The 13,042-nt window shown below is 42.2% G+C and overlaps 2 protein-coding genes across 2 annotated transcripts; both read right to left on the bottom strand.

Moving 5' to 3' along the window:
* Positions 1–136: 136 nt before the first annotated feature.
* mespaa (mesoderm posterior aa) lies at positions 137–1,050 on the bottom strand (the record flags this gene model as incomplete). Its single annotated transcript, XM_084371322.1, has 2 exons — positions 137–232; positions 376–1,050. 2 exons carry the CDS (start codon positions 1,048–1,050, stop codon positions 137–139), a joined length of 771 nt encoding a protein of 256 aa, XP_084227448.1.
* A 5,739-nt stretch (positions 1,051–6,789) lies between these two features.
* LOC311267920 (uncharacterized protein) lies at positions 6,790–7,587 on the bottom strand (the record flags this gene model as incomplete). Its single annotated transcript, XM_084371192.1, has 1 exon — positions 6,790–7,587. The coding sequence occupies one exon, from the start codon at positions 7,585–7,587 to the stop codon at positions 6,790–6,792; it is 798 nt and encodes a 265-aa protein (XP_084227318.1).
* Between the last annotated feature and the right edge of the window lie 5,455 nt (positions 7,588–13,042).

Below are 13,042 nucleotides of genomic sequence, written 5' to 3'. Positions count from 1 at the left end.
TAAATACACAGTTCTATATACAAAGAGAAATCGCACTTTCTGTTCAAAATAACAAAAATGAGAAGTTTTGTCCATAAATGTTGTTCGAGGTCATTGCTGCAATGAAAATAGTTCAGTGGATCGATGGCTGTATCTCTCAGCACTGTGAAGAGAAGGCATCATTGTGTAGCTGCTGCTGCTGCTGCTGTGGCATCCAGTACTGCTCGCTGGTGAAACAAACTCCACTCGAGACCTGAAGACAGAAGATAGATTTTGGTTACAAACTCAACTTTAACTGTCGAAAATAAACAGATTCTTAACAAACAAGGCCGTCAAAAAGAAAAATTCTCTTTAATATCTAGTGAAATGAATTTTTTGACCATGATCTGAACATACCTGATATGAGGGCTGCAGGGAGGCTGTGCTCATGATGTTGCAGTTTGGTTCTTGTGGGCTGCAGCTGGCTGTCGGCTGACCCAGGAACTGGCTCAAGGTCTGGGGCTGCTTCACAAAGCCTGACGATCTCCTCTGCTCCAGCGCCTCCTCGCTGATGCCCAGCTGATCTGACAGGTAGGAGATGTAGCGGATGGTGAGGCGCAGTGTGTCGATCTTGGTCAGGGTCTGTCCAGCTGGTGCCACTGAGGGCGGCAGGTATGTCCTGAGGTGCTGCATGGCCTTGGTCAGATCCCTCATCCTCAGCTTCTCCCTCTCGCTGGCTGTCTCCCGCTTCTTTCCTGGATACCTGGACCTGGATTTCTTTGTGGCAGGTTCGGTTGTGGCAGAACTGGAGCAGGGCAGACTCTGTGTCTCGTGGGTCGGATGAGGTGCTGCCGGGCTGTTGAAGATGAAACAGTCCAAAGGGTTCTGTTTGTTTCCGGCAGTCTGGAGGGAGGTGGGGGAGAAGCAGAAGGAGTCCACAGAAGAGGTAGGAGACAGGCTGCTCCCAGCGCTGAAGTAACCAGTGTCTGAAGCTGGATCATAGGCCAGAGGATCATAAGACTTGTCCAGCAGGGACTCGCAGTCAAACAGGAAAGAATTGTCCTGGAGCTGGAGAGAAGAGCAGTAGGACATCTCCATAGCTGCTGTTGTAGTTGAAGTTTAAGTTGGTGCTGTGGCTGTGAGCTCTTCCCTGAGCTGTCGGTGTGTTGCTGGTGAGGCAGGCAGAGGATAGTGAGGAGGACCAGAGAGGCTGCTCCATATATGTGGTGGGAGGTGTGAGGTTGCACCTCCGGCAGCCACCTCTGGTCCTGAGAAGCTCTGGGAGCAGGGCTGACACGTAGGCCAGTGGGTCCCATGGGAAACAAGTCAGCTCCAGAACAAGGTGTGAGCTGGTGGCTTGCGCGGGGATCATAAAGTAGACAAATTCACACTACACACTGCTGCAGCCGGGAACATGACAGGGGTTGTGAGGGGGAGTGACGAGTGTCATTGGCTGTGACTGGAAGAAGCTAAATGATCTGTTAAAATATACACTATATTTTTATTAATGGCTGATTAAAATGTAACTGTATGGGTCTCATGATCAGTCAGTCACAGAAGTCAACTTTATGTCCCATCATCATCCATATCTGGTAAAAGTTCATTGAGACACTAAGGTTAATATGACAGTTCTGCATCTCTTCCTCTCTGCCCTGGTATCCATCAGGAGGTCAGGTCGGGGAAGTGTGCCGGGGCAGCTGTGAGGTGTGAGGAGTTTACACCTCGTCCTGTTTGGACAGCAGTAGACCCCACTGGCCTGGGAACCCTGATCCACACAGAAAGAGTGTGCAGCACCAATAACTACACACACTTATTTGAGGAACTGGACCGAACTGTGTTTTATGAGCATTAATGATATATAAAAAAAACAAAAACAAAAAAAAAACACATAGGAAGTTCAAGTCTCCTTTGCAAAGGAAGTTTCCGACCTCTTACCTGGTCAGATAAATGTTTAATAGAAATAATCTTCAGTTTTTAGATCGCTAACATTAAGAACCACCCAGTTAATGTCCCTGTGATTGAGGAATTAGGATGTTGGAGAAAAGTGTTTCATATATTTCGCAATAAGAGCTCAGGTTGGAGGGATTCTGATAAGAGCATATTATAGAGGATTTATGAAGATTGATTCTGATCATGTCGATGATGATCATGATTTATCATGTTGTCAGTTATTCAACTCAATTTATCTCAATTGATCTACTTTGCAGCTTTGTGTCTCTTAAGAAATCTTTTCATTCTTTCCTCAACATTTTTTCCTTTTCATACCATTTTATTGTAGTAAATATTATTACCGTATCACTTCTTTAATCACTGTTTCATTTGATACAACAGAAAGTGAATTTAAAGCAATAACTTGCCTAACATGCTATTTTTTGTGTGTTGGTGTTTTAAATGTTGACAGGAAGTTGATTGCGTTATTTTACAGATATATTATAGAATCAGTGATTCGTTGCTATGAGAAACTGTAGAAAGCTCTGGCTCTTTGAAACAAGAATCCTCAAGTATCTGACAATCTGTGTCATGATGTATATTTTATGCTACAAAAAGAATTTTAGAAGATCTGACCTGAACTGAAAATGACAATATTGAACCCAAAGGTGTGTTTTCTATTCATTCACACAATTCCTTTAATCTATGAGAGCAGGGTTGTTATTTTTGAAGGTATCAGTGGATCTTCTCTGATATTTCTGTGGATTTGATGGTCAGGTGTTGGCCGTGGATCTGAGTCTCGAGCAGCGTTCCCACAAACCGCCGCGTCACATTTGACTCCTGCTCCGCAGCAGAGGTGCAACCCATGAGTGGGACGTGTGAACTGGCCTCACACAGCTCCCCATCACCTCAGTTATGCAAGAAAAACAGACATCTGAAATGAGAATCATGCAAGGATGGGAATCTTCTCGGGACATAAAAACATTGGAAGAACTTTAGTTTGAAATGCTGTTTTAACTGATTGTGGTGGGACTGGTTTAGTTTTTTTTTATTTGTCTTGAGTTGTAAAGTGTGTGAGGTGACAGCAGACCTGACAGCTGACCCAAGGACTAGTCCCTACAGTGACCTGCATGATTATGTGACAGGACATTACATGAGTCACTTAACATTCCCAGTATTAATCTGTCATTGTTACACACACAAATGACCTGTTGCTCTCTAATGTAAAGGTAACTTTTTCAATACAAGCACTCTTTAATGAGGTACCTATCATGTGGTAGAGACTGACACTCATATAAAACGACTGATATCACTTATTACAACTTAAATTAGCACTTTAGTGTTGGTTGATTTAATTTGAAAACTTTTAGAGATGGTATCCTTCCAATTACACACTGAAAAAACTGAGGAATATCAGTTTTCCTGAAAATAATGATCCTGTTTCAGTATATACTGGAGAAATAACCTCTTTCATTATTCTGTTTCAAATAATAAACTTTAACTGACTTCTAACTTCCTCACAACATCCCCAGCTGTCAACTTTCTTCTCTGCCTCCCGGGCTGATGATAGAGAGGATCTGCCTTCTCTTAATCCACATTAGCTCTGACGGTGTTTACTCACATGTAATGAGTGAATAATCAGCACTGCAGTGCTAACCCTTTCATCCCGAGCCCTTTTAGCCCACAGGGTTTATTAGCTCTTCTGTGATAAAAGACCTAAGTGAGTGTATTAGGCTTTGTGTTAGGCTTGCTGCTTGCATTTCAAATGAACTGCATGTATGTGGCAAACTAAACACCGGGGCCTAATTCTCCTGCCTGCTATGCAGATCCACTCTCTTCCATGAATATTAAAGGCCTCACTGTTGGCTCTGGCAGGTAATTAGGGCTGCAGGTGAGAGAAAGGGGGGATTGAGTCAGGAGGCTCTTATGTCTTAGTCTAGACTTAGCGGTGCCAAGGACCTCTCTGTGTTTGCAGAGCCCCATTAACAAAGATACACTAAATAAACTAGCTAACTTGTGTCAGAGGCTGATCTCTGCTCTGCTGTGAACAAGCCTGAGACTAATATTCCTCACAATCGTAAGACCATGGGAGAAAAAGTTACTAATGTTTCTGGAAAGGCATGTGCTCTGTGTTAATTGGTTATGTTACTACTTGATCCCATGTTTAGGGTGTTTATGGTACATAATATTCACATAGGAAGCTGCAGAGTAAATGCAGTTTTAATAAGAGCAAGTAAGAATGAGTTGTGCTCTCCTTGTGGATATGGGAGCATATTAATAATAAGTAAACAGAAACATTCCACAGACAGTTTTGCGTAATATTATATTATAATACGAGTATATTTCTATTTAAATCAGGGCTTAAAACATTCATATTTACTGTGACTCTCTTTTTAAATCTGTAACTCTTTGTTTTGATTGTCTTTTAGATGCAGTTTCTTTATTTCCTTTATCTCTAACCATGTACTTTTTGCTTCTAAGCTCTAAGCTCTTGTAAAGCACTTTGAACGGCCTTGTGTCTGAATAGTGCAATATACATAAGCTTGCCTTGTGCAAATGATCTTATATGGATTTTCTTTTCTAAAATCGAAAAGTTTAAGTTTAAAGTCTTTCCAAACTTTGAGCCATGGAGCCATCAGTAATATTATTAGTAACACCTGTTTTTCCGCTGCTGGAGCAAGACCAGGAAAATGTCAACTGTTGTGATTTGGTTTGAAATTCCCTCTTTGTGTTTCCTTGTTTAGCTGTACTGGAAGTAAAGAAGACTTTGGACGATGACACACTTTATTTGACTAATCCAGACGTATGAAGCGTCACATTTCCTTAAGACAAACTCTGGAATGCATTTTTGCATAAAATGTGCACTGTGGATTTTGCCCCCATCACTTAGTAGTGAGAGGGGATCTCTGCATCGCCAGTATGAACATTAGCAGTGAGCAAACAAACACGACCTGGACACCTGACAAAATAACTTATAACCAAACCTTTAACATATATTTTAACAATCTTGAAGCTATTTAGACGTGCAATATGTAGTTTGGGGAAGAAGAGAGAAAGATCTACATCAACTCTTTTTATGCCTGAACAATCTAAGTCGACAAACCCTCTTTGTTTTCACGACTGAATTAACTGAATAAACAAACTGACCTTAAAGGACAAAACAATTTCAAACTGATTTACTTTGTTTATATGTGGCGGACCCTGCCACCTTTCTAGCTTCAAACAGTGTTCTGTGGACCTTATTTTCCTCTGAGAACAGCTTGTTTATTCAGTGATGGAAAAAATAAATATTTCTGAGTTTGTATTATTACCTCATTAATATTGTAAATAGTTGAAATACTGAGTTTGAATTTCTTCTCCAAAACTACATAGTGTCCCCTTAAGGCAAAACAAGTGGGTGGGTGGGAAAAAAAGGTTGTTTGTTAAAGGGTTTCACTCTCTATCTCATAGCTTTTGTGACAAGTTATTTGCTCAGAAGGAGACAAACTACAAATGAACACTCATTCTAAGAATCCACCACCGTGCAGTGGGATCACACCAGCTGTGATGCCCGTCAACACGAATACTCAGTAGTGATTACTACATTATTACATGAGAGAAAACCCATCTTCACCTTATTTTTGATCTCAACTACATACCTGTAAAGTTTCAGGACTGCATCTGGCACGGTTGTGACACTATTGCGATTACAAAATCTTATCACTAACAGACAGAAATATTCTTAACTGCTTTGTGATTGTTCCCACGACAGTAGATATTAATTTGAAGACTCTTTACGATAATGATTGTTTGAGCAAAACTTTGATATATCACCATTTAAGTTGACTTGATGAATTTGTGAGCAAACGCTGGCTTTGTTTCACATCCAGCAGTTATTGTATCATCATTCATTCATCTGAAGTGGATGTTCTCTGTTTTTAATCTCTACCAACTACTGAGGGAAATATCTGGCTATTCAGCTGATAAATGATCCGCTCCGCAAATTAGTTGCTGACTCTGTCTGAGCAATACATGTATGGTGGGCTTTTAGAGCTTTTTCTCTGAAAACAGCTATCTCCCAGGGCAAAGACAACGACACGAGAGCAATGAAAGTGAACCAAAACAGTAAAGTCATGGGATGGACAGCTGAACGATGAGTTGCAACTGACTGTGAAGCTCCACTGAGCAGAGGTGAGCAGCACATTCAGCTAAAATGTTTTGTAGGTTCATCAGCGAGTGGCCACTCTAACATTGTCACAGTGTATGAGCTTCTTTTTTTTTTACTTTGTAAGTGGCTACAACATGTATGGTGGGCTAAGTGTGTATTTTTAGGATTAACACTGGCAACCATCAATTACAAGGTAACCTTTCCTCTCGATAATAGGCCACTGTTGATCTTGTAGGGTGCCTGTGTGCCTTTATGGCCAGCAGAGGGCACTCTTAGCATTTTTCCCTGAGCATCAGCCCCATCCTGCCTCATGGTCTGTAAGGTAAACGGTGAGGTAATGTGTCACGCTCAGGAATATGTTACAAATGTGGTGAGCTACCCTTTACCTACAACTGTGTCACAGGAGCAATACTTCGAATGATGACGAAACAAGAGACATTTCAATATTTTATTATAAATAGTGGTATAAAGAAATATAAAAATAGTTAGACATATTAATATTTACATGGTACATTTCACAGTACAAATAAATAACATGTAGAATAGCATATATATTTCGAATAAATTACTAGTTTCACAGTGAGGCAGTACAAACAGAGCAGTAGTCTGTGTCTGTTGTTGGATGATGACGGTGCAGTGTTGGGGCGTTTAACCCCAATACTCTCTGGGAACCAACGGCATGCAGAAGTCCTCGGCACACATCTGTATTAAAAACAAATCAAAAGGGAATTTGATTAGGATTTGGTACATTTATTTCAAAAAATGTGTAATTTTTCTATAGAGAGTTTTAAAATGATGTTCATGTGTAAATGGTGACATACCTGACAGGAGGGCTGTGTTGCTGGAGGCGACTGCAGGATGACATCCATGCTCATGTCTCCCTGAGGAGCTCCAATGTACTGATCCATTCCAAAACCACAGCTCCCAGAATGCAGCATGGTGTTCTGGCTGTGAAACTGGGCTGGGTACAGGCCCTGGTTCAGGCTCTGGTTCTGCAGCTGGGCCTCCTGCCCTCCCATGGAGCTGTGCTGGAAGTAGCTGAGGATGTCGGGTGAGGAGGTGTCGCTGGCCGAGGTGTCTCCTTGTTCCCTCCTCTGAAACAGCGCCTCCTCGCTGAGGCCCAGCTGCGCCGACAGGTAGGAGATGTACCGGATGGTGAGGCGGAGGGTCTCTATTTTTGTCAGAGTCTGTCCGGCGGGGGCCACTGAGGGCGGCAGGTAAGACCTGAGGTGATGCATAGCCTTGGTCAGATCCCTCATCCTCAGCTTCTCCTTCTCGCTGGCGCTCTCCCTCTGCTTGCTGCGAATCCGGTTTCCTCGGCCTGGCTTCCTGCCACGTTCAGACCGGGAGCAGGATGAAGACTTCTGGGAAAATCCAGTCTTAGCTGCCTTAGGAGTGGACTGTGGCAGCCGCTGGTAGGAAGGAGAGAGGCTGGAGTCCATAGAGGTGACAGGGGAGAGGGTTTCTGGAGAGGAGATGCTAGAGAGGTCCGAGTCGGAGCACCACTGGTACTGCAGGCTGTAGTTGAGCAGAGGCACAGAGGAGGTATCCATGTTGTGTAGAGGTACTCAGTGGTCCGACTGGAGAGACTGGGAAGCTGTGAGTGCTGCTCAGCTCTGTTGCACTGGTTTATAAGTCCGGGGCCAGGCCACAGAGGTGTGAAGTGACACCTCTGCAGATTCTCACAAACCATCACTGTCTAAAGCAGAGGCCCCTGAACAGACACACACACACACACACACACACACACACACACACACACTGACAGGGACCTGGTCTCAGTAGCTCTCCCTCTCCTCCTCTGTGTCTGGGAAAGTTCAGCTACAAGAGTGGAGGTGTGAATTTTGACTCCTGCTCAAAACAATAAACAGTTTTTGCTTTCTGGGTTTTTTGTCCCTTCAGCAACCCAGATGCATTCTGCACATGTGTAGGGGACAGGGTTTGTTTTCAATGATCCCGTTTTTCTCGCCAAAGACACCGGTCAGAGAAAAGGACAATATAAAAGGAAAGTGGGAGAAAGCCACACACTGCAAAAATGAAATGACCTATTGTCTTATAAATAGACGAATGGAAGAAGATGCTGGCACAAGAAGATGATCAACATTATGAAGCACATGATGTTTTCATTTTGTTTCCAACTTGTGACCAAATATAAATGTCTGCATAGATGCACAAACAAAAGCACAACACCAATAATGTCCAAATAATCATCTATATTCACAGTTATGACTTTAAATGAAGGAAAATGAACATGAAAATCATTAAGGAGGAATTCTTGATATGTTCATGGTTGAAACACTAAGTGACTACATTAATCTGACAGCTGTAGTTACAATTTACTTTTGAAAAGTTTGAGTTTAGACTTCGGGTTTAGTGTCAGTGTCTCTGTGTTATGATTCCACTGAATTCTGGGCCCAGTGCAGAACTTTTTATCAAACATAAATGGAGCCAGCAGACTGTGTCATTTGGCTTGAGAACCATTATTACGTGTTTAAACAGGCAAAGCTGACGGTTTTGTAGTTAAACCTTTTTTTTATCACAATGTTAATGTCAAGAAGGACAGGAGATGTCTTCTCGTTATTAACAGAGGCATTAAGAGATGATCCCGTCCTCGCTGTGGGGTGAACCTCCCTTCTCTTACTTCTTCCTCCTCACCTCACCCCAACCTTGAACCTGACATCAGTGTGCTCTGCCCTCCTCTTGATCTCCTCCGCTTTATATCCCACTTCTCACCAGCGTGATCATTTTATAGTCACAGCAAGTCAGGCACGAGCTGCGATCTTTGATCCTTCGTTTTCTTTTCATTGATCTTGGAAGTTACGCCGCTGCTGCTCCTGTCCTGCGTGCTTCTGGATGAGAGCCTACGTGTCCTACATGGCAAAAATGTAAATGTAGTGAATGTAAATACATTTAATGAAGCATAATGACCTGCATTATCCAGTTAAAGCAGAGGTGTGATGGTTTCACACTGATGAGAACTGATGAGTCTGGAGGCGTCGATTCACACCTCAGCTGTGAGAACCAGGCAGGCAGAAAAATACAGTCACTGCTAACCTCCCTGTGTCCCCTTCTCTCCCCTCTTTTCCCTGAGTGTCTCCAGGTTTTTCTCAGCCTTCTCTTTCTCCTTGTGTAGAACAACAGAAAAGGTTTTATTTCAACACCAGAATTATGCATTTTGATACAGAAATAGTGACGTAATTATCAGCGATTGCACCTTTTGTTGCGTTGAGCACAGTACCAGAGCACATTGTGATACTTTGACATCAGCAGTTTTTAAATGTTTTGTTGGTTTTATAGAAAATCAATCAAATTAAAGTAATAAATTGATATTTTTCTCTAAAATCCCTCCACTGTTTATTGGAGATCGGAGCTTTTTTTGCCCTCAGTCTGATTGCATGAAGCCTCTTTTTTGAGCTATGAGACCATTTCTCTGATCTGTTATTTATCAGGTTTTGTTTTTCTTGGCGTCTCTGTTGTTTATTAAATCATCTGAACAGCAAACCAGTCATAAATCCCATCCCTGTTCAACGCAATTAATAGTTCTGATTTGTCTCAGCTCAGTTTCCATGAAGCATTAGCACTTTGTGGTTGGCTCTGTATCAAGGTTTCATCGTCCCTGGTGGAGAACGGCCTTGCATCAATCCACATATCTACAAAAATACTCTGAAAGAATCAGATAATAGTCTTTGTCTGGTGTTTACAGAGGGTCTTCTTTCTTTAACCAGAACACTAAAGCCCGGCCAACTCCAAGGTCCATAAATAATGAAGAGTGTGTTGAATAGTGAGAAGTGGCCAGGTGTATGTATGAATCATCCAAAGATAAAACGTAAATAATCTAATCATAATATATTTGCTGTGTCAGGCTGAGGGCAGGGTGAACTGGGGTTGAACCCGCGGCGCGACCCCGCTGCTCACCCTGACCAAGGTGAGGCTGTGGGAGCCTGGCTGGGAGTTTGGCACCTCTGGGTGGACGCACACCCACAGCAGGCTCTGAGGCTGGGCTGCCTGCCACCTGTCTGGGCCTCCTGAGTCCATCAACCCCACCGCGACCTCCAGTGTGCTCCCTCTGCTTGGAATAATATCAAATTAAACAGTTTCAGTGACTCCTGTGGGGACGTTGGGCTGGCGCCATGATACATAGTGATATAACAAAGAAAGAAGATCAGAGGAAAGAAGCAGAGAGGAAGAGCAGTATAAGGAAAATTGAGGAACGATGAAATTGTAACAATTAAATTAGACTTTATTTCTGGCTTTGCCTTTTTAGATCTTCTACTGGGAACCATTTTCAGCAGAAAAAAAACAAGCTGTTGTTTGAACCTCAGCGTGGTCCGTCTGGAAAACTTTAACAAGCTCTGCAGTCCACTACTGTTATACATTTCATGAGTGGTTTAGTTAAATGCAGGCAAGAAAGAGAAAATAATTTAGTCCTCTCTGGGGCAGCTCTGCTTTTGTTTTTCATTCAAAGTGAAATCACTAATTGCTTATCGAAATAGTTTCTGCAACTCCTCCAGTGAGAGTTAATGTCTGCGGAGCGTACTTGGAGCTCTGACAGAGAACATTGTTTTATCAAAAATCACCATGACTTCTGACCCGCGCAGAATGGAAAGCCTTCATGGTCGCTGCTTCATCTAGACTGGAGCATTTGCTCATAACCACAGTACAGAGAAACGAGCTGTTAACATCAGACCAGACAACGGATCCAGTTTTTATAAGCAAGCTGGTTAGAGGGGGAAAATGAACAAAGCAGTGAATCGATGGATGCAAAGGCTCCCTGAATAATTTGATCTGTATGAAAATGATGCGACCAGATATCAACCCAGCTCGTCACATATTGCTTTCCACCGCCACCATTACACAACAAATGAGGGAAAATATTTTGCAAGACTGGTGTTTCATCTCTTCTGCTCAGTTCAACATTGTTAAAACTTTGCCAAGGAGCATTTGAATGTGCTCTGGTGGTGCATGGTCACTGAGCATTTTATATTTCCATTTCCATCACAGTTCCCTGTATAAACAATCGCAAAAGTTAGAGCTCTGTGGTTTCTATAATAATTCAGATATTATATATTATAGTAATAGAAGGACAAAACTGATGTAGATGGTCAAGACTGACTTACTTTACGGTGGTACTGATAACGTTTTTATGTAGGCAAATCATTTTTTTGACATAACATTATTATGATTGTGAATCATTCATTTTAAAATGTTTGTCAGGTCCAAAATTATTGTTTTGTTTATGTCTGTGTAAGATTTCTGACAGTTGGTACCAGCGTCTACCAAGATCTGTGAGCCAACAGTATAACACGTTGGTATCACGTGATATCTGTGTCCCGTCAGCGGTCAACAGCCTTGGTAGTTGCCAGATTGTGGAAAAAATGTAATTTCTACAGTATGTGCCCAGCATACTGTACTATTAGCAATGTTAGCTAGGGTTAGCAAAGTTAGCTAGTGCACAATCTGGAAAACACTCAAGGGGGGAGATGCTAACGTGAATGTAATGAGATGGAATGCCACATGTAGCAGCTGAATGTTATCAATAACACCTTCAAGAGGTGGTGCCTTTAAGAGGACCACTGTCACATTTGATTACAAATACAAACATTATAGATAATACAATTTGTGATATGTGTGGTAATATTAGGTATGGTGAAAGCTTTAGTGTATTTGCATGTGAGTGGATATGTATAACTCATGTTGTGGGGACATAAATCTGTTTACATAATCACATTGTGGGGACCCGCCTTCCTTACAGGGACAAAGTTCCCACAATCTACAACATTACATTTTAGGGGGAAGACTTGGTTCGAGGTTTTGGGGTAAGGTAAGATTAAAGGATAAGTACCGTTTTTTACAACCTGGACCTTATTTCTGGCAAAAGATATGGTCATTTACTCACCCAGATAACTTTGGTGTCATTCGGCGTCGTTCGGACGAAATTAGATCCAGTGTAGCGGCGATATATCCATATAATGGGAGTAACGGGGCATCGACACACAGCCTCTATATAACACATTATCTGCCACGAAACTAGTTCATTTCATCAATATTTTGTTATGAAATGCTAGCGCTATTAGCCTCTGAGTCCGGGCTCGTCTATTGTCAACATCCGGGGTCTGTAGGCTGATCTACTACCTCTGACCTGGAAGATGTCGTCTCTGAGCTGCGCGCGCACCCGCGACAGCGCGCCTTGTTTACCTGTAGCTGCTGCTGCTAGTTTGACCCCGGATGTTGATAACGGACGAGCCCGGACTCAGAGGCTAATAGCGCTAGCATTTCATAACAAAATATTGATGAAATTAACTAGTTTCGTGGCAGATAATGTGTTATATAGAGGCTGTGTGTCGCTGCCCCGTCTCTCCCATTATATGGATATATCGCCGCTACACTGGATCTAATTTCGTCCGAACGACGCCGAATGACACCAAAGTTATCTGGGTGAGTAAATGACCATATCTTTTGCCAGAAATAAGGTCCAGGTTGTAAAAAACGGTACTTATCCTTTAAGGTTAGGGTGAGTCTCCAGGAAATTAATGTAAGTATATGTAATGTCCCCAAAAGTGATGGAAACATGACTGTGTGTGTGTGTGTGTGTGTGTGTGTGTGTGTGTGTGTGTGTGTGAGTGAGTGAGGTGGCAGGTGAAGGGGATAGATTCTGCACCCTAGGTGTGAAACATAGCTGGAACTGGAGGGGTCAGCCAGAGGTGGACAGTAAATTTCCTCTAATTGTAAGAGAGTGACATTCACAGAACAAAGCAACACAATTTAGCAGAATAAAGTGAATTCAATTAAATTGTTGAAAAAGGAAGTAGGAATCAGAAAATGATCATTATTAAAAAAAAAAAAACCCTCAAATGGTAAAAATATATCCATAATTAATTTAAATTACACTGATCGGCCAATTCTTGTTCAAGTCAAGCTATATCATATTAAAGCATCACTTCCAGAGACAATGTGTGTCTTCTGCTCGCTGCCCTCTAGTGTGACATCCAGATAAACCTGGTGGACAGA

The sequence above is a fragment of the Pagrus pagrus genome (genome assembly GCF_965226575.1).
Source record: "Pagrus pagrus genome assembly, chromosome: 1".
Taxonomy (NCBI): domain Eukaryota; kingdom Metazoa; phylum Chordata; class Actinopteri; order Spariformes; family Sparidae; genus Pagrus; species Pagrus pagrus.
The sequence above is the reverse complement of the archived record's forward strand: the minus strand, read 5'-3'. Positions and strand labels throughout refer to the sequence as shown.